The following is a 19,043-nucleotide window of genomic DNA, read 5'->3' on the forward strand; positions in this document are numbered from 1 at the left end:
TCCAACTCTCAAGAGGCAACATCCAAGACCCAGGGTTTGGCTTTTTATTGACACAAACACAAAGGCAGCTTCGGTAAAACAGGGTGGGGTACACGAAAGCAGAAATCGCACTTCACACGTTTCGTCCTCGTTTAGACAATGAAGAGGCTGAGCGCCTCCCCCCACCTCCCACCGGCAGTGGCTGGGCAATAACCCTACCTAACTCCGCATTGGAGAGCAGGGGGAGTTACACCCCTATGCCAGGAAGTCCCCACTTTGGTTCCAGCGGCCCAGGTCCTAAACCACCCCCTCCCCATTCTCCTGTTCCATCTCCCCACCCGTGTAAACAAAGTTTGTGGCTGAATTTGGAAAAGCTGCCCCCCCCTGCTCTGAGAAGGCTGTGGGCCTCCCTTGACGACGCGGGAAATGTGCTTTGATTTTCACTTTGGTCCCAGAACAAGAAACAGTTGGCATTGCCTCTGAGAGCCCTGGCTGGTAAATACCACACTTATCTGCGAGGCTGAGAAAGCTTCCCGCCTTCTTCTCCTCCACCTCCCATAGAGAAATGACAGCCCCAGAGAGGACGTGCCACAGACCCCAGGAGGCTCGGGGCTGCCCCCCTCCCACCCGCGGGCACACACACAGATTTTTGGCAGTGTTGCGGGACTGGGAGGCAGGAAAACCCCAGCTCCAGCAGAACGAGGAAGGCACTGGGGAGTACAGGGGTGGAGAAGGAGGTGTGAGACAGGGACTTCCCCCCCCACGCACACACGCACAGGTTTTCCGTTGCTAAGGCACTGAGAACAACTCCAGAGAACTCAGTGAAGGGTGGGGAGCCACCGGTGGGGGGGTGCTCTGTGTCCCTCCCACAGTTGTGACCTAGGGGAGCAGGTCTGATTCCCACCCTTGTTGTAAGAGGCAACCTTGGTTACGAGGGGCAGAAAACCTGGAGGTGGAAGAAGCCCAACTGTGCTTAAGGAGATGGGAAAAAGAGGACAAGGCCATGCAATGAGGCGACAGAGTTCAGAGGTGGGCACTGGTCGGCCTGGGTTGAAGGGACACGAGGGCGAGACAGGGACATGCTGGATTCACGAAGATTGGCCCCATATCCTGAGCTGACGTTTCAATTCTTTGGGGGTGGGGTGGGGGTGGGGCAGGGGCAGGAGGGGGAGATGAGGCCGAGGGGGAAGCACACAGAACTGGACGGAAAGGGATCGGCTAACCTTGGCACAAAAGCAGCAGGGCAGGCCCAGGGAAAGGGTGGGGGCAGGAAGCAGCCGGCCTCCCTCTGGCCCTCCCTGTCCCCTTGTCAGAGCCCAGACATCCAAGTGGTCACTTCCCAACCTCTTCCGAGGGCAGGAAGGGGGGGAGGGGGCAGCCCTGCCTAAGGAGACAGACCAGGGCAGGGGAGAGGTCATCAGGACGGAGACCTTCGGGGGAGAGAGGGCAGAGCGTGATGATAGAGGGTGAAATGTGAGAGAGTCTGGTGACCAGCACAATGCGGGGCCCCCCAGCAACTCTCTTCCCGGGCCCTGAGGGTCCGCCAGCCCCCGCCCTAGTTCTCCTTCTCTGGTCCAGGCACCAGGAGGACTTTGCCCACATTCTTCTTCTCCTGCATCTGCCTCATGGCATCCGCCACCTGGAGAGGAAGATGAGACTCGGCTCCCAGGGCCGTCCGGTCCCCTCCAGAGAGCCAGCAGAGAGGAGCCAGCCCTCCTCTTCCCAGGAACCCCAGCCCTGCGAGCCCCGGCCTGCAGGGGTCCCGGCCCAGCCCTCCCCGCAGCCGTCCCACTCACCTTCTCAAAGGGCCACACGGAGTCGATGTGGGGTTTGATGCGGCCCTGGCTGTACAGGGCCAGGAGGTGGGCCACCACGCCCCTGATGAGCTCCACCTCACCCTCCAGGTAGCCCAGGTGGAAGCCACACACGGCGCGGTTGGCTGGCAGCAGCTGCAGAGCGCTCACGCTGAACTGGTTCCACCATGTGCGCGCCAGGGCCACCAGGTTCCGCTTGGGGCCCGTCAGCAGGTTGGCCATTCCTGCGGCACGGGGAGATGCGGCCTGTGAATCCAGGTGCCGGGCGCGTCCCTGTCCCAGTCCACGCTCATCTGCCCCCTGTGGGCCTCTCACAATCACCCACAGCGGCGCAGGGAGCGACAGGATGATCCCCCGGCTGCTGGCTGCCAGGCCCAAGCGGACTCTGGCCGACTCAGAATTGCCCTCATCTTTATTTACTTGTCCATTTGTGTGTGTGTGTGTGAAACAGTTTTTCAGATGAAAATGCAGCTTGCCCAAGAAGCCCAGGAGGATAGGACAAAGGAAGGCAGACTGATGGGACTTCGCCTCGGGAATAAGCCCCAAACAGGAGCACAGAAAGGACACAGAATTCACTGTGTGTGACTCGCAGGAAAAGCAGGGAATGAGAATGCCATCAGCCACACCCCGGAGGCAGCCATCTGAACGCGTTCCCCGGCCCGGCCTAACCCTATAACCCTGATGCTCGCTCGGGCAGCGGAGTCCCTGGGCCTCTGCATCCTGCCCGTCAGACCCACAGCCCTCTCCACCCCCAGCCCGCGAACTCACCATAGGTGACCACTTTGCCCATGGGTTTGAGCACGTTGTAGCCCTTGGCCGTATCTGACCCACCCAGAGGGTCCATGACGATGTCCACTCCTGTCACAGAGTAAGGCAGGGGGCAGCCAGGAACAGCATGAGGAGCCACAGACCTGGAGTGCCCCTCCCTGTCCTGGGCCATCCTGCCCCCGCCCACAGCCCGACCCCACCTTTGGGGGAGATCTTCTTGATCTCCTCCACGTAGTCAGTCGTGTGATAGTCGATGGGGTGTGTGACCCCGTGCTCCTTCAGCACCTCGTGCTTGCTGGCCGAGGCCGTCCCGAACACCGTCACGTTCTCTACCGTGCGGCACAGCTGCAGGGCGGCCATACCCACGCCCCCTGCAGCAAGACACTCCCGTGAGGCGGGGACGCCGAGCCACCCCGCCACCGCCACCGCTCTCCAGTCCTGCCCCTCAAGGACTCTGCTCGTCACCTTCCTCGGGCCTGGGTGCATTCTGAGGCTTTCTCTCCTCACAACCAGGTCCAGTATCCATGACTGGGAAGTGGGGGGGGAGGGCAGCTGGCAAAGGAGGGGGTGCCGGGTGAGGGGACGTCGCCATGGATAGCACACCAGGCTGGACCTGGTGCCTGAATGTTACCACGGCAACAACCCTGCAGAGGCCTCTGGGAGCCAGAGGCCGAGGCAGCCTGGTGTTGTCATGACGACCGTCCAGACAGGCTGCAGGGAAGGGGCCCGAAGGAAATCTGGGCGGGGTAAGGAGGGGGGATAGAGGGAGGGGGCCTGTCACCTGCGGCCATGTGTACCAAGACGCTCTGGCCGGGCCGCAGATTGCCGAAGTCGAAGAGGACCATGTAGGCTGTGATGTAATTGACCAGCAAGGCAGCGGCTTCCTCAAAGGTCATGGCCTCAGGCATCTGGAAGGTCTGGGCTGAGGGCACAGTCACCTCCTCCTGCCACATGCCTGACCGGATCAACACCATCACCCGGTCCCCTACCTTGAGGAATGAGAGAAGAGCATCATTCAGCGCCTCGCTCATCCACCCACTGGCAATTTATGACCTTCTACTATGTACGAGGCCCTCTTCCTAGCAATGAAGTAGCAAGAGAAGCGGCCACAGTCCTCATGCTCATCGTAATAATAATACCATGGAAAACAATAACAGCTTACCCTTACAGAGTGCTTACCAGAGGCCAGGCCCTATTATAAGTGCTATAATAAGTTTATTACATATAAACGCTCGATTAATCCTTCCCGGCTCTTTGAGGTAGATATTGTCCTTATCTCAACTTTACGGATCTCATGCTTCACTATTGTGTAAGATCGCTGAATGCAAGAAGCTTATAGTTAGGGCAGCATGAAGTATTGTTAAAGACATCAAACTGTTTTAGTTGAAAAAATGGGCTCTGCTGTTCACTGACAGTGTGACCTTGGGCAAATAAAAACCATTTAACTTTTTTGAGCCCCAGTTCCCTGTCTGTAAAGTAGAGCAATTATGAGGATTAAGTGGCAAAAAAATCATTTGGTAATTTTTAGCTCAACGTCTGGCACAGAATAAACAGTTCGTAGTATTAGGTAATAACAATGATAAAATGCCTGTAAAGATCTCTGAACCGCTAGGGCTTGTGCAATCACCTCACCAGAAGCTTCTGAGCCAGCACTGGGGGCCCAGAAAACACCTTCACCCAGAGCCAGGGGGTTGGAGTGACGGACAAGGACAGCCACACAGCCGCAATCCAACAGGAAGAGCCATCCCACCCCCCACCCCCCCACCCGCCCCAGCCACCTGCACAAGAGCCTCATTGCAGGAGGGAAAGGGAGCTAGGAAAACAGAATCTTTCCCTCCAGCTTAGCATCTGGGGTCAAGAGGAGGGCAGAGGAAAGGGGGCAATCTCTGGAGAAAGCAAGGCCTCTCCTCACTCTCTGAAGGCCATGGAGAGAGAAGTGTGGGTGCTATTCCAGGACAATCCGGGGCTGTTGTGGTCCCTGCCAGGAATTATGGGAATTCTGTATAGAGACTTGGGATCCACGGAAAGAAGGCATGGGACTCCCACACACACCCCTTTTCATGTTCTCAAGCCCCCACACTCCACTGACAAAGAGGACTGAAGGCAGGCTGGGATCTTTCCTTGCAAGCACTGGTCTGAGATGAGGTCTGGGGAATGGAAGCATTCCACTCTAGGACTCAGGACTAGGAGACTCAGAGATAGCCCAGGACTGCTGGCAAGTGCAGTGTTCAGCCAGGGTTGTGACCAATCTGGCCCAGAACAAGGCTCACCTACCCAGGCTAAAGGCGACCCCTCAGCCCATCCCAGGGCAGGGCCATGAACCCCTCCCCAGTCCAGACATCAGGAGGGAAGGAGGGCTCTCCCCACAGAATCCAGCCTCTTACATCAGGTTCTTGCCCGGGACAGGATATCCTGTATTTACTAAGCGGAAAGTGTGGGGAGGGAGGTTAGGTGGGTGGCCTCCAACATGAACTACAATTCTCCCCCCACCCTACCACACACACACAAAATTCCTCTTAGCACCTTCTCAAAAGTGGGATTACTCAGAAGTCAGTGGAAAGGGTGGGGCCAGAGCTGGATGGACGCAGAAGCCCTTTAAGGAGGAGATGTTGGCATGCTCAATAAATTCAAGAATTCCAGCTCTGGGATCTGGGACTAGCAGGTCCTGCAAGAGAAAGGCCGAGTCTGAGGAGGCCTCTCTTGCAGGGGGCTGATTCTAAAAAGAAATCCTCAAACAAATGATGTGCAAAGGCTTCACCCCAGGTCTCTCAAAAAGTTTCTCATTTGGAACTCTTCGCTGTCCGCGTTTGTTGCCAAGATTAATGATAAACGAAAGGAGAAACAGACCGGCAGAGCTGGGCCAACCTGCTCCCAGTGCCACACCCCCCCACCCCGATCCAAATGGGGTTTCTGAGGCGAGGGTCCTCCCAGAGGAAAGCAGAGGCGTTTCCCCCACCCCCACCCCCGCCCCCCAACGGTCCCATGGGCAGCCTGGGGTCGTGGCCCGCCGGCTGAGTCACTGGAGGAGGAGACAGTGCAGTCACGGGATACAGAGAGCTTAAGACAAAAGATCCAGAGACCCAATCTCGCCCCCACCAACCCCAAGATCAGAGTGGCAGTGTAAGGCCGATGGGAGAGCGGGTGGCAGGCTCCCTCTCCTCCATGATGGGCGTGCCTCGTCTCTTCGGCCCTGCTCTGGGAGGGGCCTCCTCACACCCCCACAGACCACGGGGCTGCATGTGACTGGGGCTCTGGCAGGGTCATGCGTCCCCGCCCAACACGGACTACAGAGCTCCTCAAGCTCCCTCGGGGAAAAAGGCACTAATCGGTACCCAGGGTCACAGACCACAATTACCCAGGGATTGTTTGGTGGCAGAGGTACAAGTGTGGTTTTAATCGGGGGGGGGGGTTGGCAGGGGGCGGAGGGGGGGGTAGTTGGTAAGGTCGTTGTGCGCATGCGCTTGGGTGCCTTATTGTGTCCCCCCCCCCCCCCGGTCCCAAACCACCACCCACGCCGCCGCTGCTGGGCGGCGGCCACAATTAGAAATGGTTGGGGAGGGGGCGATAACTCTATCTCCACTACCTACCCTCCAATATTAACCCAATTCCCCAGGGCCCTCGTAACACAGGCTCCTTTCCAACGCCTTCCATGCCCGTCTGCCCGGGTCAGTGCCCTGCCACACCCCCGCCCCCCGCCCACTCGAGCCCCACTACTCGGTGGCCCGGGCAGCCTCTCCCTGTCCTGCCCTGTCCCGCTCACCTTGCGGTCGTTGACTCCCTCGCCCACCGCGATCACGACGCCGGCGCCCTCCATGCCCGGAGTGAGGGGCAGCGGCGGCAGCCGGTCGTACAGCCCCTGCCGGGCCATAAGGTCGGCGAAGTTGAGCCCGCAAGCCCGGACGCGCAGCGTCAGCTGGCCGGGACCGGGGGCCGGGGACACAGCCGGCCGGCTCTGCAGCTTCACCTTGTCGTAGCCGCCGAAGCCGGTGAGCACCAGGCACCGCAGCTGCGGCGGCGGCGACGCGGCGGCGGCCCCCTCGGAAGTCGCGGATGGCTGGGCGTCGCCAGCGGCCTCGGCTTTCGGGGGCTGAGAAGAGGCGTCTTCTCCGGCCCCCGCTTCGGCCGCCGCCACCACGGTGGCCGCCTCGGCTACCTCTCTCTCCGCGGACATGTCTGGGACTCCCGACCTGCGCGCAGCTGGACCGAAGGTGCACAGCTGGGGAGGGCGGGGCGCGCGTCGGGAGGAGCCGCGGCTGCGGACTGCGCGCGGGAGGGGCGGGGCCTCGCGGGTCGACTTAAAGGGCCAGGGCCACCGCGCGGGTGTTGGCAGGAGCGCGAAAGGTGGGAGACCAGGAACGTCTGGAGAGACACCCGCGCGAGGGCATTCTTAAGGTCATGCCGACTGCGACTTAATTTGCTTATTTATTCATAATAAGCCTTATGCAAGTTAATATGTAAAAAGACAATCTGAAGGACGATCCCAAAACCTGAGCTTACATCAGATTTGTGGAGCCAGGACCTGAGAACTGGAACCCAACTAAGTTGCTCCTCAGGCTCTAACTCTACCCATATGTGACTCATTCGTGTGGTCTTGCAGTGGCAACTTGGAGCAGGGAGACCGAGTCTTTAAAACTTTCCATCTGACTGTTAAAGTTCTGTGCCTCAACTTTCCCTTCTGTAAAATGGTGATATTGCTTGCTCTAAAAGATAAAATTAAATCGAATATAACCGATTTAAAGAAGAGCTTTTAAAAGGTAAAAGATGCCATGCAAACGCAAAACAGTGGTGTGATTTATCGTTAGACTCCGGATCAAGCCTTAAATGTCTCCATCAAGCCTGTCATTGTGAGCAATTCAATTTTCCTCTTCCTCCCCATCTCTGTCTCCCCGAAGTATCCACCAGAGGACGCAGCTCCCCCAAAACTTTCCACCCTGGGCTTGGCTGGAGAAACTCAGTCCACACTTCCCTGCTAGTCCAGACCCGCCGTTAAGCCACCCCAGCCCCAGACTAGGCCGTCCGTTGCCATGGGGACGGAAAGCCATGATGTCACCATTGACCGGGTGGGTGTGTTGGGAGTCCATACCCTCATATCCCCAAGACTCCCTGCCGGGACGTTGAGAGAGGAGGGGTAAGACCGAACCAAAAAGACTCCCTCCTCCTTCCATCTCGCGCCCCCTCCTGTTCAGGGAGTGGATGGCTGCCCCCGCGCGTGTCCGCACTAGCACACCGGCGTGCACGCGTGGGCACACGGAAGGCCTGAGCCTCGCGCGTTTGCCGCTTTCACCCTACCCCTCAGAACTTCGCCGAAACTCTGCCCCGCGCCCCTCTCCAAGGAAGTCAAAACAGTCAAATAAGCCCGGCTCGGCCCGCCCCAAACCTACAAGGGTTCCTCAGGCCACCCCCATGCGCTGGAATCCTGGTCCGGGCCCTCGGATTCCCTGGGCCCCGCCCAGCTCCTCTGGGCCCCGCCCCTCCGGCTGCGCGGGCGGGAGGCGGGGCCGGGGGCGGGGCCGTCGGGCTGGGGGCGGGGCTGAGGGGGGGGCCGCGGCCCCGGGCGGGGGCTCGGCGCGGGCCCGCGAGATGCCGGTGTCGGCGGCCGGAGCGGCTGCAGCTGCAGCGGCGGGGGAGGCGGCAGCGGGGCCCCGGAGGGGGGCTGCGCAGGGGGCCGGCGCGTAGCCGGGACTATGGAGGGGCAGAGCGGCCGCTGCAAGATCGTGGTGGTGGGGGACGCGGAGTGCGGCAAGACGGCGCTGCTGCAGGTGTTCGCCAAGGACGCCTACCCCGGGGTGAGGGACCCGCGTCTTGGGAGGAGGGCGCTGAGGCCGCGGGGATGGGTGATTAGGGCCCTAGGGACGGACCGAAATGGGTGCCGGGGTAACCAGGGTCGAGAGAGAAGGGCTCGGAAAACCAGGGACCGAGGGAGACGTTGGGGGCTCTGGGGGACTGCAGAGGATTGGGGTGGGAGGAATTGGGGAGCAGGGTGAGATGAATGGGATTTGGGATAGCCAGAGGATCCAGGAGGGGACGCTAGGGGAATGTCGGGGGTCCTGGGCATTGGAGAAGGGAAGAACTAGGGGCTGAAGGGACCGGGAGGGGGTCTGGGAACCTAGCAGATATTCCGCTGAGGCAGCCGCTCCTGGGATCTCCCCTTTGCCCAACACCGGACCAACTTGTGTCCAGGGGCTGGGCTGGACCGTGTGTGGGAGTGAGGAAGGCATTTGTCTGGGATGAAGACTGGAGGATCTCATCTTGACCCATCCCTCTCTGCAGAGTTATGTCCCCACCGTGTTTGAGAACTACACCGCGAGCTTTGAGATCGACAAGCGCCGCATTGAGCTCAACATGTGGGACACTTCAGGTAGCCAAGTCCCTGGGGTCACCCTGACTTCCTAGGCCCCCACCTTGCCCCTCCCTTGGCTAGACTCTTAGGCTCCAGGTAAGCCCAGCCCATCCATCCAATTTTAGGAGGAAGGAAAATCAATTCTCTGCTTAAAGCCGGGGAAACTGAGGCAGAGCTTGCAGAGACACAGAAATCTTGTCCTGAGAGAGAAAGCCCAGTATCCAGTCCTCTCAGCTGGATTCTGCCTACCTGGGAAAGTTGGGAAGAATGGATTTATTTTGGAACATGTTTCTTAGGAGATAGGGCTGGGTTTAGAAAAGACATTTAGAATTTCTTTGAGGGGTGGGGAACTGCTTCTGTAGACTGAAGTGTAGAAATCTGAGATGTCCCAATGGGTGGGAGAGCTCTGCCCCTGCCCCTCCTCCTCCTCCAAAAGAGGGAGGAGGGTTTTTATTTTACTCAGCTCCCCTGGAGGGCTTTAGAAGATGTCTGTCAAAGCCCAGAAAGCATATGCAAAATTTTGAGAATGTCCAGAGATTTCATGAGCTTCTCAAAGACTCAGAAAAGATTAAGAATGATTACTTTTAGAGAAACCCCTAGGGAAGTGGAGAGCTGTTTTCTGCCATCTAACCTTCCCTCTCCCTGCTCCCCTCCTTAGAGAAACCCAGACTCCTTGAGGGATATTAATAATTGCTCTTTTCCATTCTCTGTTCCTAGCGTCCCTTGGCCAGGATTGGTAAGGTCTCCCATTCCCTTCCAGGCCTCCCACCCACTCAGGACCCTCATCTGTCCCCTCCCTCCCTGTCTTCTCTCAGGTTCCTCTTATTATGATAACGTCCGGCCTCTGGCCTATCCTGATTCAGATGCTGTGCTCATCTGCTTCGACATTAGCCGACCAGAAACACTGGACAGTGTCCTCAAAAAGGTGGGAGCCTGGGGAAGCAGCCTGGCTAGACTGAGGGGGACAGAAACCATGGTCCTGACACAACATGGGTCAGGAGGAGGGAGTGATGTCTGGGGCATGGTCATCAGCTGGAGAGTGTGTGAAGCTCTCGTCCTTCCCCATCCCTCTCACCCCCCCACCCCCTGCTTCCTGAAAGTCTGTCCTCAGAGCTGGATTCAGCATCTGGGGGAGATAGAGGAGGGCAGGGAGAAGTACTCAAGGGATTCCTTATCCATCTTCCGCATCTCCTTGGGTGTGGGAGCCCCAGATGGAGGGGATGGGAATGCTGCTCCAGGAGCTCGGGAGAGCCCTGTGGTCTCCTCTCCAGGCCTCTATTTCCATGAGAAAAAGCCCACGTTGAATGGACAGAAGTCAGCTAAAGCAGCCCTAGTTCCCAGATGGGGGAGGGAGGGCAGATCCGTCTGTTCTCAGGAACTAATTTGGGAAAGGGGGTGGGAATGGGAAGGTTTCAGGCCGGTAGACCCTTTATGGCGACTGAGGTAGAAGCAGGGCCCCTGACCCCACAGCCCCACTCCAGCCCTTTCCTCCCTCCCCATCTCCTACACCCCATCCTGCTTCCAGGCCAAGCCCACCATTCCTACCTTCTTGCTCGCATGGGAGAGTCCAGAGGGGTGCATGGTTTCTGCATGATGTGAGGAAGGGTGTTCTCCTGGCATGGAGCAAGGGTTCACCGTGTGCCTCCTCCTACCCCTCCATAACTGTTTTCTTCCCCCAAATAGTGGCAAGGGGAGACTCAGGAGTTTTGCCCCAATGCCAAGGTTGTGCTGGTTGGCTGTAAACTGGACATGCGCACCGACCTGGCCACACTGAGGGAGCTGTCCAAGCAGAGGCTTATCCCTGTTACACATGAGCAGGTGGGACTCTTGACCTCTGACCTGGTCCCAGCCTAGACCTCTCACCTCTGCCCCTCTCTATCTCTGATTTGAAAACCACCCTACTTGTCCCTTGCCCTGACCTCTGACCTCTGACCCCATCCCTTGGCCACACCCCCACCCCGACGCCCTCAGACTCCCTGCCCCTCGCTGAGCTGCAGGCTAAGCCCCATAACTTCCTCCATACACTCCATCCTTCCAGGGCACTGTGCTGGCCAAGCAGGTAGGGGCTGTGTCCTACGTGGAGTGCTCCTCCCGGTCCTCTGAGCGCAGCGTCAGGGATGTCTTCCATGTGGCCACAGTGGCCTCCCTTGGCCGTGGCCATAGGCAGCTGCGTCGTACTGACTCACGCCGTGGACTGCAGAGATCTGCTCAGCTGGCAGGCCGGCCGGACCGGGGGACTGGGACCGAGAGCGAGATACACAAGGATCGAGCCAAGAGCTGCAACCTCATGTGAGGGGCCGGCGTGGGGCAGAGTGTAAGGAGGGGCAGTGAGGGCACAGCTGTTCCCTGCTGCACCTGACTTCCGGACCGCCTGACTCTGGTAGGGACCTCAGGGCAGGCTGAGGGAGCGCTTCTCCTGGGCAGGAGAGCTGAAGGCAGAAGGGTGCCACCATTCCCCACGTCCTCATCCCCCTCCTCCCCACAGCAAGTGGAGGAAGCCAGCAGGACAGGCATCTGGGCTGGGAGCTGGGCTGGGGAGGGGGTTGGGGAAGCAAGCATGGAGCAGTGACTTTGGTTGAGTCTTAGTCTATGAAGGGTGCCTTCCCTCCCCACCCCCGGTATCCATATCCTGGCCCTGGCTTCCTTCCCTAAGGAAAGTGTCCATTCTGTGGCCTTCCCTTTTCCTCTCCTTTCCCTTCCACAGCTGTTCTCACTCATCCTAACCTCCAGGCAACACGCACTAAATTAAAAAGCAAGTTGAGAAGTCCCTCCCCCATCTACCCACAGTCCTAGCTCCCTCAATCCCTTCCCCCAGCTGTCCCCAAATAAAGCCCATGTCCATGGAAAACGGCTGTGGCTTTAGTTTTGTTGCTTTCTAAAAACCCAATCTACCAATTTCTAGCAGCAGGAGGGGGGAAGTTAGACTTCAGGAAGAACTTTCTTGTCTGTGCCCACAGAGGAAAAAAAGCCATGGGTCGGATTAGCAGTGTCCTTTTAGGAGCCAGAGGTGGGGGAGTGAGGGATCAGGGGAGTATTCATCTCAGTTAATGAGCCAGACAATCCTAAGGCCATTTGGGGGTTTTAAAGTGGACTGATGTGCAATTCATTCCTCAGCCCAGCTGGGGCCCCCTGCTCGAGTGGGAGGGGTCCTGCTGAAGTGGTCCAGGCCCCTTGTACACCACCTCCACCCCCAGCTTGGAATCTGTTGGTGCTCTAGGAGTTGTGAGGGTAGGGAAAGTTTCAAAAACCTCCATGTCACAGAAGCTGATTCTTATGTGCAGTGAAGTTACCCAAGGGGCAGTAGTTTGATCCTGGGGTTTCCTTGGAGGTGGGGGCAGAGGCTCTCACCTCCTTTCCGTCTTGAGCTCCTGGATGATTTTGGAGGGGACATCAGCTGTGAGTTAAGGTCACTGCCCACCCTCCCCCACCCCCAACGCCAACCCCAGAGAGGAGGAAAGCTGGTGGAGGGGCTGGCGGAGATCCTGTTGTCACGAAAGACAGTGCTGGTCTGTTTTCTTGGGAGTCTGGTTTCACATTGTCCTGCATTCCCTCCCTGGCTCTGTTCCCACTGGCCTCTTTTCGGTGACATTCTCCCCCAGGAACCATCCCTGGCGGTCCCCTCCCCCAGCCCCAGCCAGTTCTTCCAGACACACACTCTGGGATAGAACACAAACCTCACCCTCCCATCTGCTGGGTTCCCCCCGAATTCGCAGCCCATCCCTCCCTCGTTCATTCAGCGGATATGCACTGAGCACCAACTGTGTGCTAGGCACCGGCTTGGGATTGTGAAAGGACCAGTCTCTGTGCTCTGGAGGCCAGCCCAACGGGGAAGAGAGGTACCCCAGGTGTGACAGTGCCTTGCCTGTGGGAGCTCCTTACAGCCTCAGGCACCCAATCCTCTGAGCCAGGTCCTGAGGGCTGCAGGAGAGTTTGTTTGGCAGGCGTGGAAGGGGTAGGAAAGGCGCTCTGAGCAGAGGGTATAGCATGTGCAAACACGTGGCGATGAGAAAGAGTGTGGCACGGTTGGGGCTGCCCTGACAAGGGGGGCAGAAGACAAGGCCTGGAAGGTACATCAAGGCCACCGCAGGGCCCACAAAGGAACCAGGTCTTCATTCTGAGGATGTGAGAAGGCACCAGGGATTTCAAGCAGAGAGGAAGTGACCAGATTTGGTTTTTTGGATAGATGGGTATCTGGATGAGGTGTTGGGGACTAGGGGGATTTGGCTCTGAGACGTGTCCTTTAAAACAGCTTCTCCTTCCCTATGCCAGGGCCCAGTCTTGAGAGGAAAGGAAATCCCATCTACTGCTGGCTCATCAGACAGCCCTTTCCCTCCCTCTCCTACAGGACCCTGTCCCGGTCCATCTCAGCTAATCTCAAGGATTCTGGAACAGCTTCAAGGGTCTTGGGCACCCAAGCTGAGGTTAGGAGCTGACTCCAAGACCCTCCTCCAGGGTCCCGAGTCCTGGATGGAAGCTGCTGGAGAGGGCTGGGGCCCAGCTAGGGGGCTCTGAGGACTGACCCCTCCCCCAAAGGGACCTGCCACACCATCAACCTGGGATTTGGGGCCATGGCTTTTTTTCCCCCACTTTGGACTTTGATACAAAACCTACTCAAGCCTATATAGCCACTGAAGTGCAGAGTGTCTGGGCCCCTCTCTTCTCCCAACTGCTCTCTCCTGCCTCGCTCAGGGAATGCAGATGCATTTCAATATCCGCCTAAAGCAAACAAAATTAGGAAAGTAAATCAGCGGGGGAAACTCCCAAAGTTTAATACATTTCCAATACCACCGGGAACAGGTTGTGGTCTCCTGTGCAGGTCTGGGTTGCCAGACTTTTGACTTCCTGGGGAGGGGCCTGTGCTGCTGGGCTGAGGAGCTCAATGGGTGGGAGGAGGGAATGGGGCTGTTTCTAGATCCTCAAAGGCCCCTGCAGGCTGGAGGGAGAGGACTCTACCCCCTACCCCCACCCCAGATGCCAGAGTCAGACCCAGTCAGACCCAGCTTCCTCCTCCGCAGCTGTTTCCCCCACAAATTAGACACCCGTTTGGGAAACAATGTAGCCTCGTTAATCATTTAATGAAATAAACAACTAATCACGCTGTGATGCTGCCAGTGTTTCTTAACCCCGCAATCGGCCTGCCCTGGAGGGAGGAGGGAGAAGGAAGGGGTGCGGGTAGGGGCGGGACATGGTCTCACCCCTGAAATGCTTCAGCTGACCGGGGGTCATCCCCTTGGGACTCCAGCCTTCCCTCAAGGGACAGTCATGAAAAAGAGCTGGAGATTTGGAAGCAGAGGGCCTCGGTTTCAGCTCTGCCCCTTCCTCCCTGGGGAGCCTTTGGTGAGGTTCCGCACCTGTCTGAACCTCAGGCTTCACACCTGGAAAAGAGCTGATCACGTCTACTTGACTGTGTTGTTGAGGAAGAGTCGGAGAGGAGAAAGGCCACAGAAGAGCTGTTTGACCCGTCATAGGTGGCTGAGCTGGGGTCAGCCTTTATTCCCGGCCACTTTCACATCCAGGCCTGACCGCGTCTGAGCCTGCCCAAGGGAATCAGGGGAGGCCTCTTGGAGGGGCCTACTTGTGCTCAGGAAAGACAGGAAGGGGGAGGTCTCTGTGTGTTGCTCCCTCATCTATCCTGAGGGCTAGAGAGAGCGTTAATGAGTCCTCCAAAGGCGGGCCGAAGTCCTTTGGTCCCCGATTTTCTGAACTCCCCCATAAACTTTTCTGCATTGTCTGGGTGAGAACCCCACGTTGCCATGGTGACCTCACCCCAGATAGGCTCAGACTGGTCCTGCAGGCTGAGGGAGGTGGGGGGAAGGGGTCATGTCCCTGAGGTTCCCAGTGGTCACCAGGACCCTAGCAGGCAATCCTGATACAGCGGTCTCTGCCTCCACACTGGCTTCCCCAAGAAAGGGGTTTGGCTCTTCTGTGGTGTCCCCCCCTCCTTTTGCTCTCTGCCAACAGAAGAGTTCCTTCTACACAGTGCAGCCCTCTCCCACCTTCCTCCTTCCTCCTTCCAGCCGAGTCTGTCTCCTTCTCTAGTAAATCCCCGACGCCCTCTCCTCGTGGGTGGGAGTGAGGGTCAGAGAGAGGGGAGGCTCCCCAGCAGCTGCCCACCCCAAAAGCAGAAGGAACAAGGGGCCTGTGCGGGAGCGCCCCTCCCCCCACGAAAATGCCTTTGCTGTTGATTCCTAAATAACAGATGTCTGTCTGCATATTAATGAGATTGGACGAATAATTGGTGAGTTTTTCATTCAGTGTCAGAATGAACCCGGAGGCCTTATGTTCATGCACACAGACACCCACTCACACCCCCCACCCCCCGCCCGACTCTCCCCTCCCCCAGAGCACAATGAGACAGAAGCAGATGCTGGTGAGTTAGACCCACAAAGGGGAGGGGCAGACAGGGAGCTGGGGTGGCAGGAGGAGGGAGACCTCGAGGGTCTGGGGCTCGGCTTGTCAGTTTCTCCCTCTTGATCATGGTCTCCCCGGATCCCCCGGGGGCCTAAGCTTGCATTTGTGAGACTTCACCACCAGGCAAAAGGGGCCCAGAAGAAGGTGGGAGCCAGAAGGTAGGGTTGTGGGGAAAGGCAGGTGCAGCCTGGGGGGGCAACAAAGCAAGGGCCCTCCTTCAGCGAGGTTGTGCCACCCAGGAGCCCAGAATCAGTGGGCCCCATACCCCGCTTTAGCCCCTATGCCAGGGTGTGGGGTGGAGGAGCAGGGACTCTTGAGTTAGCTATCATTTGCCTGCTGGGTGTTCTCCAGCGTGTTTCCCAACCTCTCTGAACCTCTCCTACTCTCTCAGTTCCAAGAATACCTACCTGGCAAGACTGAAAAGATGAAATGAGATAAACTGTCAAATGTCTGTCCTAGTTCCTGGTTTATAATAGGCCCAACACATAGCAGTTCTCCCCCCACTGATCCCCAAAACACACCAAGACAGTTTCAAAATCACTGCCTCTCGGGCGCCTGGGTGGCTCAGTTGGTTAAGCGACCGCCTTTGGCTCAAGTCATGATCCTGGAGTCCCGGGATCGAGTCCCACATCGGGCTCCCTGCTCAGTGGGGGGTCTGCTTCACCCTCTGACCATCTCCCCTCCCATGCTCTCTCCCTCTCTCACAAAGGAGCTTGTCTTTAAAAAAAAAACAAAAAACAAAATCACTGTCTCTCCTGCCAACCCCACCCGTGTCAGGGCAGGGGTTAATTAGAAGTTTAGTAATTACCCCAGCTGCCTGGAAATCGGGAGGGAAAGAGACAAGACGGAGAGGGGCAGGAATAGAGAGACGGAATGGACAAGGGAGAGGGAACTGATGGAAGCCCAGGCCTGGAAGAGAAGGAAAGAGACCAGGGCGATCCTGAACCACCAGGTGGGGATGGCGAAGGTACTGCAGGCAAGTGGAGTGAGTCCCTTAATGAGAGGCTAGATTTCCAAACCCCAGTTCTGCCGTGAGCTCGGCCTCGGAACTCTCCTCCCCTCCTACCACCTCAGTCTCCCCATCTGTAAAATGAGGGACTTGCTTAGTCTCTAAAGTCCCTGCTCTGCGTGTGAGAGCGTGAGAGTCCCAGAGGCCCCAGGCAGCAGGGGAGGGGAGGCGGCTGCCCCCACACCTACCCCCTCTCTAGGGCCCAGCAGTCACTCTTGCTCGCCTCCTCTCTCCCTCGGTAAATGGATCTGCCGCACCGCACACAACTGTCCATTGTGTCCTAATGAGGGACGAGCAGGGAAAGCCAATCACTTATGATGCAAATGAGCGGCGGCTGCAGCCTCCGGGCTCTCCCCGAGGGCCTCTCTTCTGCCCAGACCCCGGCGCTGCCCCCGTTGGGCCTTTCTCCCTAGCCCCCAGTTCCCATCTGGTCCTGGAGAACGGGGGTGGTGGGCAGACCGACCGGCCTTCCCGTGGTCGCTCACTGCCGCTCCCCGCAAAGAGCCTCAGCCCTCACGGCGGCCCAGCTTCTCTCCGCACCCCAGAGGGCAACCAGGGCAGCTCAGTTTTTGTTTTTAACTGGGGTGAAATGCATATAGCATACAATTAACCATTTCGAGGTGTACAATTCCATGGCATTGAGCGCAGTCAGTCACCAAGTTGCGCGGCCGCCACCTCTCTGGGCTCGGGTGTCGTACCCCTCTGCCCCTCTCTGCACCCCCGCCTCCAGGGGCACGGGGAAGCCGCTGAGGCCTCAGCAGAGTCCAGAAGTAATGGAGGCTGGTGTTGGGCTAAAGGCTGAGCAAAGCCCAGAGCAGGCCTGGGATTGAAGGGGGACAAGCCCTGTGCTTTAGGATGGAGCCAGAGAAGAAGACAGGAAAGATCATCACTGCTTTCCCCTAGCACTGCCCTGGAACCCTATCTTTAGGAAATGGCCTCTTGAATTAAAAAAAAAAAAAAACATTCTTTTTCTTCTTAATTTCTCTGGCATTTGGTTAGAAACCAGAGGAGGCTCTGGCACAAATCTTCGTTCCCATGACTTTCAGAGCCCCTGTGGGCTTGGGGATGATCCCACCAGCAGGCTTCTTACTTTGGCAGCTGCGGAGAGTCCTGAGACAGCCCCCAGGAGCCCTCAGCCCCCAGGAGAGGTCTCCCCTCCACAGGCCCCAGGGACAGGCTTCACCAAGGAAAGATTTTATACCTTTGTGGCCCAGTTTATCCCACAGACCTACAGCTTAACAGCTGGGAAGACTCCCAGAAGTTGCAGTTTGAGTTCCTCTTGCTAATATGCGCTACCATTTGCTTTTATGTCGTTTTCAGGAGAAGACAGCAAACATCTGCTTACCTGTGTGTCTGTGTTACCTTCAGATTCACCCTCCCCCCCTTCCCTAATCTAGGACATGTGGTCATGTTTTAAAACAAAACAGAACAAGATTCTTCTGGAATTAACCAGTGCCAACTGCCGCAGCATTGCAGAGAAACTTTACAGGGCCACAAACTTTCTTTTATCTTCTCCGGCCCCTGTCCCCACTCAACCGGGGTCCACACTCCCCCTCTCCCAAACAAACACAGCCCAGACAACATAATGAGGGTATTTTCATCTGTGTTCTAATGAATGGGGGTCCCGGGCTAGTTAGTTCCAGCTCTGCCACCAATTCACTGGGTGACTTTTGACAAGGACCTCAGTTTTATTACCTGTAAGTGGGGATAACAATTTTTACCCTGGCCATCTCCCAGGGAACAAGTGAGGAGGGAGAAATAATAGTTGCGCCGGTGCTTTGAACTTGCAAAGAGATTATCATGAACATCATAATTATCTCTCCAGTGATGGTGGCAGCCGTTTATCGGTCTTGAGTATCCAGCCTGGAGGGGACCTTGCTGGAAGACACAGGGATAGGGGAAATGGATGTCCTCCATCTGTGTGGGTGTTGGCTTGATTAATCACAAAGGAGTAGGCTTCATGGCAGGCAAGAGGGAATCGAGGAGGAAATCTGTAGGTGTGGGCTGAGAAGAGGAAGTAATTCTTGGACACTTAGATCTCTTACGCTGTTTTTGGAGTAAATCAGGGCCCTAGAAAAGTGGGTGGGAAGGACTGAAGGGAATTGGCACTCCCAGGGGCAGAATGTGGCTGGTTTTCCAGGGACTGGTGTTCCTGGGGTGGGGTGGGGGGGCAGTTGGATAAGCCCTTCACTCAATGCGTCCATTCATTCATCCTTGAACTCATCCATTCAACAAATCCTCATTGGGTACCCAACAAAGTATCTGTCAGGTACTGAGGCTGGGTTCCAAACAAAGATAAAATGATACTAATCCTGCCCCTAAAGATGTTCTGGTCAAATGGAGAAAAGAGAGTATACACACAAATAACTTATCGATGGAAGAAAGTGTCATTAAATAAAGCAAACTTCTGGGGTGTTCTGTCGGCGGGAGAGAGTCTGGCCTGGAAGACGGGTGGAGGTTCTCTGCAGGAGGTGTCGTGGGCAGGGCCTGTGGGGCTGGCAGAGCAGGATGCGCTGAGGACAAGTTACAGTGTAAGCAAAACCTGCGGGTCCCCATGTTTGGTGGCCAGGGTGCCTGAGAGGGCGCAGCAGGTGAGGCACTGGAGAGACAGAGTTTCAGCCTGGGATGGCCAGTTGGGGAAGACCGGGGTGGGGGCGCTGGTCAGAGAAATGTATCTGCAGAAGACTTTCCCAACTTTCTGGATCAGGTGCTCCTTCCCCCA

The 19,043-nt window shown here is 57.3% G+C and overlaps 2 protein-coding genes across 6 annotated transcripts; one reads left to right on the forward strand and one right to left on the reverse strand.

Annotated features, from left to right (window-relative positions):
• Window positions 1-30: 30 nt before the first annotated feature.
• VAT1 (vesicle amine transport 1) lies at window positions 31-6,732 on the reverse strand. 3 transcript variants are annotated; one of them, XM_064582860.1, is made up of 7 exons: window positions 6,322-6,732; window positions 3,343-3,550; window positions 3,027-3,113; window positions 2,762-2,932; window positions 2,562-2,651; window positions 1,776-2,017; window positions 31-1,618 (listed from the first exon to the last, which is right to left on the reverse strand). In XM_064582860.1, exons 1-7 carry the CDS (start codon window positions 6,730-6,732, stop codon window positions 1,535-1,537), a joined length of 1,293 nt encoding a protein of 430 aa, XP_064438930.1. In that variant the 3' UTR covers window positions 31-1,534. The 3 variants fall into 3 exon arrangements, with proteins under 3 accessions (XP_064438930.1, XP_045744796.1, XP_064438931.1); XM_045888840.1 differs by lacking the exon at window positions 3,027-3,113; XM_064582861.1 differs by lacking the exons at window positions 2,762-2,932; window positions 3,027-3,113.
• On the forward strand, window positions 6,631-14,019 carry RND2 (Rho family GTPase 2). 3 transcript variants are annotated; one of them, XM_045888845.3, is made up of 5 exons: window positions 6,631-6,769; window positions 8,832-8,919; window positions 9,717-9,826; window positions 10,585-10,719; window positions 10,940-14,018. In XM_045888845.3, exons 1-5 carry the CDS (start codon window positions 6,731-6,733, stop codon window positions 11,192-11,194), a joined length of 627 nt encoding a protein of 208 aa, XP_045744801.1. In that variant the 5' UTR covers window positions 6,631-6,730; the 3' UTR covers window positions 11,195-14,018. The 3 variants fall into 3 exon arrangements, with proteins under 3 accessions (XP_045744801.1, XP_064438936.1, XP_045744800.1); XM_045888844.3 differs by lacking the exon at window positions 6,631-6,769 and adding an exon at window positions 6,805-8,347; XM_064582866.1 differs by lacking the exons at window positions 6,631-6,769; window positions 10,585-10,719 and adding an exon at window positions 6,796-8,347 and having other exon boundaries at window positions 10,940-14,019.
• The last annotated feature ends 5,024 nt before the right edge of the window (window positions 14,020-19,043 follow it).

This window comes from Mirounga angustirostris, unplaced genomic scaffold, assembly GCF_029215605.1.
Source record: "Mirounga angustirostris isolate CCGP_5_RB_7025 unplaced genomic scaffold, mMirAng1.0.hap1 SCAF_17, whole genome shotgun sequence".
Lineage (NCBI taxonomy): Eukaryota > Metazoa > Chordata > Mammalia > Carnivora > Phocidae > Mirounga > Mirounga angustirostris.

Coding starts and splice junctions, on each gene's coding strand:
- VAT1 (XM_064582860.1), bottom strand. CDS start 6,732: ATGTCCGCGGAGAGAGAGGTAGCCGAGGCGGCCACCGTGGTGGCGGCG. Junction 3,114..3,342: donor CTTGGTACACATGGCCGCAG/GTGACAGGCCCC, acceptor CTCCTTTGCCAG/CTGCCCTCCCCCCCCACTTC. Junction 2,933..3,026: donor TGCACCCAGGCCCGAGGAAG/GTGACGAGCAGA, acceptor GTCTTGCTGCAG/GGGGCGTGGGTATGGCCGCC.
- RND2 (XM_045888844.3), top strand. CDS start 8,246: ATGGAGGGGCAGAGCGGCCGCTGCAAGATCGTGGTGGTGGGGGACGCG. Junction 9,827..10,584: donor TGGACAGTGTCCTCAAAAAG/GTGGGAGCCTGG, acceptor TCCCCCAAATAG/TGGCAAGGGGAGACTCAGGA. Junction 10,720..10,939: donor TCCCTGTTACACATGAGCAG/GTGGGACTCTTG, acceptor CCATCCTTCCAG/GGCACTGTGCTGGCCAAGCA.